General features: G+C 36.8%; 1 protein-coding gene across 2 annotated transcripts; it reads right to left on the reverse strand.

Annotated features, from left to right (window-relative positions):
* Positions 1–1,615: 1,615 nt before the first annotated feature.
* Positions 1,616–3,546, reverse strand: LOC147381727 (tetraketide alpha-pyrone reductase 2-like). 2 transcript variants are annotated; one of them, XM_086430038.1, is made up of 5 exons: positions 3,353–3,546; positions 2,982–3,257; positions 2,531–2,693; positions 2,158–2,347; positions 1,616–2,060 (listed from the first exon to the last, which is right to left on the reverse strand). In XM_086430038.1, the coding sequence occupies exons 1-5, from the start codon at positions 3,515–3,517 to the stop codon at positions 1,919–1,921; spliced, it is 936 nt and encodes a 311-aa protein (XP_086286164.1). In that variant the 5' UTR covers positions 3,518–3,546; the 3' UTR covers positions 1,616–1,918. The 2 variants fall into 2 exon arrangements, with proteins under 2 accessions (XP_086286164.1, XP_086286165.1); XM_086430039.1 differs by having other exon boundaries at positions 1,630–2,060; positions 3,069–3,257; positions 3,353–3,543.
* Positions 3,547–12,846: the final 9,300 nt, after the last annotated feature.

Below are 12,846 nucleotides of genomic sequence, written 5' to 3' on the forward strand. Positions count from 1 at the left end.
TTGATTTATAACTCGTAGACTTATGTCTCCCATATTCCGTCAACCTAACACATTCATTAATTAATCACTCTATTTTAAACTTATACTCCAACTAATCTATTATTTGTATAACCTTAAGATGACAATCAATTCACATTGTATCACTTCCCCACCAATGTCTATCAACAATAATCCTTTCACATCTTCTCTATTATTTATCTTTATTTCTCTCATCAATTACACCGTCTATTATGTTTTACTCATACTTACCCTAATTATTACTCCTTATTGCATAGACTTACAGCAAACACATCACTACTATTTGCACACCATTTAATACTTCTTAATAAAATAATATATAACTTTCACACTTATTATATCCCTACTATAATACATGGGTCAGGTTCAAGGGCCGTCTGAGAAACCGTCTAAGAAAACTTTCGTTTTTCAAAATAAGGGTTAGAGGTTTTGGATTGAGCTGATTTTTTGCAAGGATGGTCACTATGATGAGAAGATCATCCTCACAAAAAATCAGCTCAATCAGAAACTTGTAAATCCATCAAAAGTGATTTACAAATTAGTGATAAAAAGTGGTAAAAAATCGACGGTCCACATTCTAAATCACTTTTAACGGGGTTAGAAGTTTCAGATTGAGCTGATTTTTTTTTGGATGATCTTCCCATCATAGAGATCATCCTCACAAAAAATCAGCTCAATCCAAAATTTCTAACCCATATTTTAAAATTTTATTTACCGTCGAAAGTTTTCTTAGACGGTTTCTCAGACGGCCCTTGAACCTGACCCATAATACATATATCTATTAACACTAAATTCACAAACTGCATTAAAATCTCTATTCCCAATACACCAATATCGTTATATTCAATGCAGTATTCCATTTCTGTTTACCGTGACATCTCCTCATAAGTTTCATGATTTAAAACCTTAATCAAGAGGGTAAATCTTACATCAAATAAATTGTTTCGCAACTAACCACGTGTGAAGGGCCTGACAAATACTTCTTCAACATGGACACGTGGAATATCCGGTGAACTTGCTCAAAATCTGTTCAACTACTTCAAACGATCCCATAAGCTGCAAGTCACACGCTTTCTTTCTCTACTCCCAAAATTACAGTATTGACCAGTTATTATTTAAATATCATTGTAATATCAATTAATCCTTATTCATGTAACTTTATATTTTGCCTAAATCATACATATTTCCACTTATCATCTAATATTGACAGTACCACAATTAACCTTTACAAATCTCAAGATAATATTTTTAGACATTAGTGGAAGACATGATACAAGAGATGGGTAACGTAAAGGAAATTCATTAATAGCTCAAGATGATTCATGTAGTCTCGTATTAAAAGACTTGGATGACCCAAGTATTATTATATCTGCTAAAAATTGAGTGAATAGTTTGCAGGTATCAGCATGTTTTTGAAGAACTATTAAGCGAAATATTACTTCCATTGTTGCCCAGATGAAATATGATGATAATGTTTGCAAGCATTCATGTTTTTTGAAGGGCGGTTGATTGAGTAAGAGGTTAGGAAAAAGGAATTTGCTAGGTACATTTCTACTAGGAGTTTGAAAATGGTTTATTGAGATTAGATTAGCAATTTTTGGTTCTGACGGTCATTTTTTTTTTTCAAAAGTAGCAGCCTTTTTTCTTAACAACTTTTGAATTCCTTGAATCACATTGCTGGATTTTATTTTTGGAGCAGCCAAGTATCAAACTACCAAGAATTCCTTGAATCAGATTGGCTTTTCTCCTTGAAACCCAGGTCACTCCCAAGATAAACATTTATTACCGCTGCTACTACTACTAATACTGTTAATGAGGAAACTGAGATTAATCTATGCAACATGAGAAGTGTTTTTTAGTTGATAAATGTTGTGGGAATTGAAGATGAGGGGAGATGGCCTCATAGAAATCCCTTCTCTTGGAAGCTTTTAATGCAGTCATCAAACATTTGAGAGAGACTTTTGAAAGCAGGAAGCCCCAACTGATTAATCTTCCTTGTGTCCATGCTATGTGGGTTGTCATCTCCCTTTTGGGTAGCACAACTGCAATACCATCAGATTTCTCTTTTAGTGAAAGAAGCCCTCAAATTTCAAGAAGAAAGCAATATAGAGTTAGTCCAATATTACATGCTCTGCTTACTTGTTTTCAAATGGGTAGGATGGATACTTGGCCTTTAGCATCTCAATGATTTCTGACCAGTCAGTGACCAAGCTAGAACATATAAGCCTTCCGCATGCTTTGCTCTCTTCCATGGCTAAGATGTGTGCAGCAACAACGTCATCTATATGTACAAAGCCTACTGTTGTATTTGGATACACGCCTCGAACTCCTAATGCGAATAAATAGGTAAAGGTCAATGTGTGATCAGATTCTCAACCACTGGTACTTTTATTGGTGATTTGGAATCGAACAGAATCTTGGATGGGCCATACCCTAGTTATCAAGGGATTAAATATCCTGACAATATTAATTCCGATGCCTATTGTAGGTAATTAGAAGTTATTTTTCTAACCTTTTATGATTCCCAGGATCATGAGAAGTGTGCTTGTTGGTTGTGGTGCAATCAAGGGGCCCACTACGAAAGATGGGTTCACCACCACTAGATCAATCCCGATCTCATTTGCTAGTCGCCAAGCCTCCTTTTCTCCTATTGTCTTTGCGTATGCGTACCAGAGCTGCATTCAATGTAACCAATTAGGGGTTAGTGGTTGGCAGAGCTGAAGTTGGGTTCAACGGGATTTGAACCTAGGTCAGATCATGGGATGATCAAACCCTTAATGTTTTGTACCATCTTTTAGGCCAAGAAATTCTAGTTTCGGCTGAGTCCGAACAAAACATTGACCCTGAGACATTGAATTTCTAGGGATTTATTTGCATTATCTTGGAGTGTATCAGTATTTTTGGTAGAGACAGTCTTGAATTTTTTCCTGATATTGACACTACTTCAAGATGAGATTTTAAACCTTGAATACAACAATGTAATATATGTGTTTGTGCTCATCTGTGCATATACTTTGAATAGTTATCATGTCATCAAGAAGGTCAAATACATTGTAGCGTTTGCAGTACTCTGGATCACTCCAATGCGATTCATTAAGAGGGGAAACTTGTTGGACGTCATCTCGGTATCTTATTGAAGAGCATGAAGAGGTGAGCACAACCCGCTTGATTGTACTTGCTTTGGAGCAGGATCTTAGAACATTCGCGGTCCCTTTTATACATGGATCAATCAAAGTTGCCTGAAACCACATTTAGTTAATCACACTAAATGTGTTGCTTTTAATCTGGACTATCCACATAATTTTCTCAAGTTGTGTTCTAATTACATGCTTACCTGAATGTTATTGTCATAGGGAACGAGAACAGGAGATGCTGTATGAAATACACCATCCACGCCTTGTACCGCATCGTCAAAGCTCCCATCCACCATAAGATCAGCCTTTACAAGCTTCAGTCTTTCCTTGGCCCCATCCATCTCCCGAAGGAAGCCAACTTTCATAATGTCCTCTTTTTAAAAGAGAATAAAAAACAAAATGAAAATAGGATTAAGCTTATCTGTTATGTAAGGAGTGAAGCAGCTTCTACCTTTGAGGCAAGAAAATATATAGCTCAACCTAAAAGTGTGCTTTTCTTGGCTGTTTTTTAAGGCATTTTTTATTGCAGAGAAAATATTAGTTGGCAAATCATTTGCCATACAAATGATTTTCAAGGCAAATTCTTTTCTACTGTTTGGGCATAACATGGAAAATTTCGCGAAAAATTATTTTTGTTTTTTGAATTGCATAAAAAAATAAAAAATAAATATTATTTTAATTTGACTTTTGTGATAATTATATAAAAATAATGATAAAATCATTTTTTTTGGAAAGATTTGAATTATTACAACCTAATTTCTTAAATTATTAGAAAACTACTATTGGCACCCAAAATTTTTTAGAGAGCTACTATTGGCACCTTATATTTTAATCATTCCACCCAAATTTCTTAAATTATTTATCACACCCTAATTAAAGATTAAAACACATTCTTCAAACATTACAAAGGTTTGACTCAAATTATAATTCAACATTGCAACACCCGTTCAAACAATTTCAGTAGTTGTTTACAGTTATGATTAGGCTCATATAATATAAACTCAAAAAACAGATCAAATCTAGCATATAATGAGATAGTTTATTTTGTCACCCCAATTTTTACTTATTATTTTATTTTGTATTTCGAGTGTAATCAATAAAATTTGGTTTGCTAATAGCAACTCTCTAACTTTGTTTATAATTTTTTTATATAATTTAAAATTAATTATTCAATTTGAATTTTACAAAAAAAAAAAAAAAACGATTGATTTAGATAATTTTAAATTTTTTGATAGAAAAAATAATTTTTTAATAATTTAAATATTTATTTATAAATAAAATTATTTGTGTGCTCTTTTATTTTGTTTAACTTTATTTATAAAATAAATATTTATTTTGTTTGATCTGTCGTGTACTAGTAAGTCGTTTTTCAATGGGAGAGAGTAAGAAAATGATTTGCCATTAATGAAGGAAAATTATGGGTCTCGGCAAATCATTTTCCGTGCAAATTTAGAGTTTTTGATACGTCAAACATTGAAAAATTATCATTTTCCACAGAATTTCAATTTTCTCCTAATTTTCTGTACAATCAAACATAACCTAATTGTTTTCTTATTTTTATGGGGTTGAACACATTATTGGTGCTTTCGCTACTATTTCATTTTATTTGGATAACTAAAAGATTCTATTTTTTCTTTTTAAAAACATATTTTTCTATTACAAAAATTTGTGCTCCAAAGAAGTAAGTTTTTATAGGACTTATGGAGATCAATTTTGTGATAAATTAACCTCGATCATGATTTCAGCATTCAATCCACAATAATAAAAAGAACATGGAAATATAGAGAAGACAAGGGTTTTTTACGTGGTTCGACAAACGTGCCTACGTCCACAGGCTCGGGGAGTAGTTTCACCATGGATCTCACAATTACATAAACTCCTCTCAGTTTTTCCTCCCCTTTTCTCCTCCTTCCCTTTCCTTTCTCTCTTTCCCTCAGTTTTTTCCTCCCCCTCTCTCTTCTTTGGAGATCGATTTATCACAAAATCGACCTTCACAATTGGCGTGGTCTATAGGAAATGAACAATGAACCACGACAACTCACATGGTACGGTCAAGGTCTCAATTAGAAGTAGGTGTGTCCGTCAATAACAGCCCTTGGGAGATTAGGATTTTCGATCTGGTTGTGTGAAGGGACAAAAGGTCGTGGGATCAACAGAAAAGGGAGAATAAGCAGAAACAGGACAACATGGTCGTTGGAGGTTATTACACAAAAGAAAGAGTGAAAAAGATAATAAGCTCGTGTTACTATAGAGGGAACATGATAGGTCCCAATCAGATTACAATGAAAAACACTCAATAAACTTGACTTTCTTTGGGTGAAAGACAACCACAAGTTTGAATCAAATTCTTAACGTCCCTATTCTACTCCCAATAAACTCTTTAAATAGAGTTTCATTACACCAACTCAATAGCTAAACTGACTCCTAGACTTTAGCTAGTAAAAAACCATGACTTAGCTATTATTCTAGAGATGACAAACCACCTATGACTGTGACCAAGCAATAAATAAAATTCAAAACAATAAACTAGAAAAGAACAATTCAATCCTAAGCTAAAAACTTGGGATTTTTCTTGGGAATCTTAGAGGATCTTCTCGGTGTATCAATACTTCCCCCACAAGTGGAACCTTGTCCTCAAGGTTCAATGTAGGAAATTGTTGTTTGAGCATCTGGGTATCCTCCCAGGTAGCATCTTCTGCAGGCAAATTTTTCCACTGCACCAAACTTTCTTCAATAAACTGGGTACCACGCTTGATCCATCTTGTATCGACCACCTTCTCAGGTTCAACTTGGATCTGTCCTTTGTCCTTCATCATAAATTGGTGGCAGGTCGACAATAGCAGGCAGAGAAGTACCCACATACTTCTTTAAGAGAGAAACATGAAACACCGGGTGAATCTTAGCTTCAGGTGGTAAACAGAGACGATATGCTACCTTGCTCAACTGGAAATGGGCCATAGAAACGATTAGCAAGTTTTTGATGAGCGCGTTTGAACACGAAGTGTTGGCAGTATGGGTGCAGTTTAAGTAGCACCAAATCTACTACTTGGAATTCCACTTCTTTTCCCTTTTGATCAGCCACATATTTCATTCTAGTGGCAGCTAACTCCAAATTTGTTTTCACTTGCTGCAATACTTCATCCCAAATAAGGAGACTTCGATCGACATCATTAACACGAGACAACCCATCTACATAATGAGGAATTAAGGAGCATCGATAGGGTCAAATGATTTTTGTTGTATATGTCCAAAAACTGGAAGAATCTCCCTGGGGTAGTATTCAACCGGATATGCAGCAAATTTTAAGTGAATTTGAGGACGTCTTTCCAGAACCCTCTAAGCTGCCTCCACTATGAGAAATCGACCATCATATACTTCTCAAGGAAGGAACCCAGCCCATCAATGTTCGACCATATCGGTATGCGCATTTTCAAAAGGCAAAAATTGAGAAACAAGTACAGGTAATGCTGGAAGTAGGAATCATCCGACCAAGCACTAGACCATTTTCTTCCCCTGTCTTTTTGGTGAAAAAGAAAGATGATACTTGGAGGTTTTGCACAAATTACAGAGCACTAAACGCAGCTACGATTAAAGATCGATTTCCTATTCCAACAGTGGACGATATGTTGGACGAGTTGTACAGAACTACCTATTTTATAAGCTGGATCTTCGAGCTGGTTATCATCAGGTACGAGTACATGCTCCCGACATTCCAAAAATTGCATTTAGGACACTTTGAGTATCTTGTTATGCCCTTCAGCTTATGTAACGCTCCATCTACTTTTCAAGCCATAATGAACTCTATTTTTCGTCCTTACCTCCGAAAATTCATATTAGTTTTCTTTGACGATATATTAGTCTATAGTCCTACATGGGAATTGCATTTAACTCATGTGAGGAAAACATTAGAGATTTTGAAGAAACACAGCTTCTTCGTCAAAGCAACCAAATGTGACTTTGGTAAGCAGGAATTGGAGTATTTGGGCCATATTGTGACAAATCAAGGTGTCAAGGTAGATGGCAAGAAGATTGAGGCTATGGTCGCATGACCACAACCCACTAATATTACTGAATTGCGTGACTTTTTAGGCTTGATAGGATATTACAGGAAATTTGTTCGGAATTATGGAGTACTAGCTCGTCCTCTCACCCACTTGCTCAAAAAGGGGAATTTCAAATGGGATGAAGATGATGCTGCTGCAGTCACAACGCTCAAACAAGCTATGACGACCACACCCACTCTTGCAATGCCAAATTTCAATGAGCCATTCACCATCGAGACTGATGCTACTGGGGATGGAATTGGAGTTGTTCTAACTTAGCAAGGAAGACCAATTGCATACATGAGTCGAGCTTTGGGGGTTACTAAATGCACTTGTTCAATCTATGCCAAAGAGATGTTAGCAATTGTGGAAGCCATTCGGACTTGGAGACCATACATCTTGGGTCAGAAGTTTTTCATTCAAACCGACCAACGCAGTCTCAAATATTTTTTGGAGCAACAAGTAGCCACTTCTGAGCAACAAAAATGGGTCGCTAAACTTCTTGGATACGACTATGAGATAATATATTGACCTGGGAAAAAAAATTCAGCAGCAGATGCCTTGTCTCACCGCCCCAATAGTTCTCTCCTCAACCCAATATTTATTTCACAGGTTTCTTTATGGGATGACATTTGAAAGGCAGCAGAAACTGATTTGTACATGAAAAAATTATTCCAGCGGGCAGCAAATAATCCTACCGGAAATTATGTACTGAAGAATGGGCTGTGTTTTTACAAGCAAAGGGTGGTGGTTCCAACTGCATTGCGGGATCAGCTGCTCCAAGAGTTTCATGACAGTAAGGTGGCTAGACATTCTGGAGTTCTAAGAACTTTCAAGAGACTAGTTCAGCAGTTTTATTGGCCTTCTATGCACAAATATGTCCAAGATTACATTCAACAATGTGCAACCTACCAAAAGACAAAATCTGAGACACTAGCACCGGCTGGATTGCTCCAACCACCCCCAATTACTTGTCTAGTTTGGGATGACATCTTCTTAGATTTTATCGAAGGATTGCCATCTTCACATGGCAAGGATAGTATCATGGTGGTCGTGGATAGACTTAGTAAGTACGCTCATTTAATTGCTTTATCTCATCCTTTCTCTGCGAAAATTATTGCTGAAAGGTTTGTGGAAAATGTTATTAAACTTCATGGAATGCCGAAATCCATCATTAGTGATCGAGACCCCATTTTTGTAAGCAAATTTTGGTAGGAGATTTTTACCATGTCGGGTACTAAGTTGAAGCTAAGTTTAGCTTATCATCCTCAGACGGATGGACAAACGGAGGTGGTAAACCGCTGTATAGAACAGTATCTGCGATGTTTTGTCCATCAATGGCCTTGAAAATGGTATAGCTATCTGCCATGGGGAGAGTATTGGTATAACACTACCTATCACTGCTCAACTGGGATGACACCATTTCAAGCCTTATATGGTCGCATTCCTCCAATAATTCCTCATTATGCAGATGGGTTATCTCGTGTTAATGAGGTCGATAAAAGTCTCCTTACTCGGGATGAAGTATTGCAGCAAATGAAAACGAATTTGGAGTTAGCTGCCACTAGAATGAAACATTGATAAACTGGATTCCTTCCTTGAGAGGTATATGATGGTCGATTTCTTGTAATTGAGGCAACTTAGAGGGTTCTTGAAAGACGTCCTCAAATTCGCTTAAAATTTGCTGCATATTCGGTTGAATGCCAACTCAGAGAGATTCTTCCAATTTTTGAACATATATAGCAAAAACCATTTGACCCTGTCAGTGCTCCTTTGCAAAGGTCTCAAGTGAAGTTGCTTGAATGGGCCTTTTATCCCTTGTAGTCTTTGTGCTTGATTCTCCCAATTGAAATCCATGGTTAGGTGCTTCCAGTTACAAACTACAGACCCCAACATCTCCAACCATTGTATTCCCAACACCATGTCTAGTCTTGCTAATGGCAAAGAGTAAAAGTAAGAGAGAATGCAATGCCTTGTAAATATATCAGTACCTTCTCAAATCGCCCTTGACACAAGAGTCGCTCTCTATTGGCGACATGGACTGTGAAGGACTTCGTAGGAACCACTAGAAGCCACAATATTCTAGCCACTGTCGCCCAGAAAATTGTTTGTAGATCCACTATCGATTAACACCATTATTGGTTGGGACTTGATGGTGGCAACTACTCACATGGTCCGTGGAGATGCCCATCCCGTCAAGGCATGTATAGAAACTTCAAGTTCATCTTCTCTGTTACCTTCTTTTTTTGCCTCTTCTTCTTTATCCTGAAATCATCGTGGCTTTCCATGAGTAGCAGTCTAGGTCCCTGGCATTTATGGCCTGTGTGTGAATCTTTCGCTGCAGCTGAAACATAGCCCCTGAGCTCGTCGTTTTTACATCTCTTCCCAACCCAATCGTTTAGGAGCTATCGTTATTCTTTGATTGATCGAAGTGACGGTTTTCGGAAGGCAATTTTGTGGGATTGGGCGAGCAAACCTCTTTTGCGGTGTGTGTAAGTTGTTCATCTTTGCTCCTAGCTAACTGATGGCCTCTTTTAACGTTTTTAGCTTGAACATTCGTATCCCATCGGTTATTTCCAGTTTTAATCCACCTATGAAAGTTCCAACGAGAGCCTTTTGAGTCCACCCATGTACCCGATACCCAATTTCTCGAATTCTCTTTGATAATCCCAAAGAGAACCACTTTGTTTTATATGATAGAGAGCCTCGTCAAAGTCTTCTCCATCTGTCGGACCAAACCGTGCCCACAGCTCGTCGACAAACATAGTCAAGGTCACTGTTTGATTTTCTTCCTTGTATGTCCAATTCAACCATTGCCACCATTGGTTTGCTTTACCTTCCATGTGGCAAGATGCTAAGCTCACCTTTTGATCTTCAGGAGTTCTTTGAAATTCAAAGAACTGTGCTACTCTTTTGAACCACTCCGTTGGATCGTCCCCTGCAAATCGCAGAAACTAGATTTTGGTTCGAAGAGGGGGTATGTTCAGACGAGAACATTCTGTATCGTCATGTTGGTATTGATACGTGTCCCTATTTCACTGAGTGCGAAGACTGAGTTGCCTTTGAAGAGAGAACGACATCGGATAAAGCCTTCAAAGACTCCTCCAGCCGTTGCATACGATCGGTTTATTCCGAGTCCAAGCCGTTGCCACCTCATCCTGTAAGCCTCCCACTCCTTGCTCTAACGTTTCAATACGCTCTTTGTTGGTTGTCATTGTAGCTCTGATACCAATGATAGGTCCCAATCAGATTACAATGAAAAACACTCAGTAAACTCGACTTTCTTTGGGTGAAAGACAACCACAAGTTTGAATCAAATTCTTAACGTCCCTATTCTGCTCCCAATAAATTCTTTAAATAGAGTTTCATTACATCAAATCAATAGCTAAATTGACTCCTCGACTTCAGCTAGTCAAGACCATGACTTAGCTATTATTCTGGAGATGACTATGACCAAGTAATAAATAAAATTCAAAACAATAAATTAGAAAAGAACAATTCAATCCTAAGCTAAAATCTTGGGATTTTTTTGGGAATTCTGGAGGATCTTCTCGGTGTATCAGAACACAAACACGGAAGAAATTTTTTTAATGATGAGGTATAAGTCCACTTGCACGTTCTCTATGTGCAGGATTTTTGTACACTTGCATCAGTTTTAATGGGGGTGATAATAAGGTTGAATTGTAGCAACACTGTATAAGGGTTTAGGTTTAAATGTCAGTAAAGAAAGGTATAGGTAAGTTATTAATGGCAGCACTCATGTGTGAACCACTTCATTTGGTAGAGTTGATCCATCATGCCGAGTCCTTAATGGTAGCAGTTGAATGGCGGTGGCTAGCCGTGAAGATTTCAAGAAGGAAACATGGAGTAAGGATGATGGGGGCTTGTTATCAACATGACTAAACTGATAGGGTACTGTAGTATGCAATGAGAGACGTGAAGAGGAAGGAAACATGCAACCCAGGTTTTAACAAAAAAAAAAAGTTTAAGAAAAAAGAACAAAAGTAAAAGGAAAAGGAAACTAATTATTAATGTGTCCCATCACCAAAAACGTGTTGATTAGTGGAGATTAGGATTTTATAAAGACAGGGAGGCATGCAATTACCAAACATTAAGTGCTGATGCAAGGTATTTCTACACTTACTCACTGACGTGTTTTTTTAAGAAAGAAGTATAAAACTTGGTTGGATATGTACCCTATATGTCATTCTTGATACATGGGGATCTACTCAGTAACATGTAATGATATAATGGACAAAGGTAAAGAGTTGAGATGGTGTGTGGGGCATGCACATCAGTATTTGATGTGTTTAAATTTCTTCAACATTGGTCCCAAACAGTTCTTGAATAAAGGTAACAGTTGGGGGTCGATTGGATGCTTTATGTGCATATCAATATTTTTGTGTGCTAAAATCCTTTGAAAATAAAGGATTTATGGATTTATTGGGATGTTTGGGAATGTTCATCAAATTTAATGTGCATAAGACCCACATCTTCAAACATGGATAAATATGAAAATGATAGGGGATCCCCAATTCCCACAAAATCTCATTGAGCCAATTAATTGCTCGAAGGCTTACTTCACTCCCATAATAAGGTTCCCACGTGACACAATTTATTACCTGAGTCAACTTAGCATAAACATAAGGTAGGGGCTAATGGGTGGGGGCTCCGTTTGCTCTCGCAAGATAGATCCCATGTGATCCAATTTATTTTGTTTGGTTTTGCCCCGACAAAAGGAAAATTTGGGAGCTAACCTCGTGCCTAACTCGACTAAGTTTAGGGACTCCTTCGAGATAAGAGGTTCAGCTTATTATACTAACCCATTGAGATAAAAGGTATACATGAGGGTTTGGTGCAAACCCAATTAATAAAGTAAAATAGTTAATTCGTACTTGGGGGGGAGTCCAAGTATAATTAAGGACTTGAACTCAGGATTACATAAAAACTATATATTTTTAAAAGAATGGTATTATGAATTATTTTCCTTTAAGTTTTCAATAAGGTAGAAAAAATGTATTTGATTTCCATTCAATTTTATTAGGAAAAAAAAGATTATTCTATGAATTTGTGTTATTAAAAAGATTTATATTCTATGAATTTTGTGACTTCTGCTTGTTTAAGTTTTTCAGATTGGTTTTATGTGAACCAAGCTTCATTCTAAGGGGAGTGAAGCAAATTTCAAGAAGGTAATAAGGTTGGTTCTATATGAACCGAGCTTCACTTTAAGGGAAATGAAGTAAATTTCAAGAAGACAATAAGGTTGGTTTTATGTTAATCGAACTTCTCTCTAAGGGAAGTTAAGTTAAGAAAATTTTTATAAGGTAAGAATGTCGATTTTATGTGAATTGAACTTCACTCTGAAGGGAGTGAAATGAGCGTTTACAAAACTAGGGCACTGATTCTTCTATTATTTATCTAAGTCTTGGATCATTCTAAGATCAAAGGCCGATCTAGGACTTTAGTAAGTTATTATATTATTTATCAAAGTCTTAGATCATTTTGGGATCCAAATGCGATTTGGGACTTCGGTCGATTATTCTATAATTTATCTAAGTCTTGGGTCGTTTTAGTACTCAAGCCCGATCTAGGATTTCAGTTGGTTCATCTATTATTTATCTAATCGTAGATTGTTATAAGATCCAAGCTCG

The sequence above is a fragment of the Akebia trifoliata genome, unplaced genomic scaffold (genome assembly GCF_017979445.1).
Source record: "Akebia trifoliata isolate Shusen 1 unplaced genomic scaffold, ASM1797944v1 Contig00285, whole genome shotgun sequence".
Classification (NCBI taxonomy): Eukaryota; Viridiplantae; Streptophyta; class Magnoliopsida; order Ranunculales; family Lardizabalaceae; genus Akebia; species Akebia trifoliata.

Coding starts and splice junctions, on each gene's coding strand:
- LOC147381727 (XM_086430038.1), bottom strand. CDS start 3,517: ATGAAAGTTGGCTTCCTTCGGGAGATGGATGGGGCCAAGGAAAGACTG. Junction 2,348..2,530: donor GATCCTGGGAATCATAAAAG/GTTAGAAAAATA, acceptor TATTCGCATTAG/GAGTTCGAGGCGTGTATCCA. Junction 2,061..2,157: donor TCCTACCCATTTGAAAACAA/GTAAGCAGAGCA, acceptor ATGGTATTGCAG/TTGTGCTACCCAAAAGGGAG.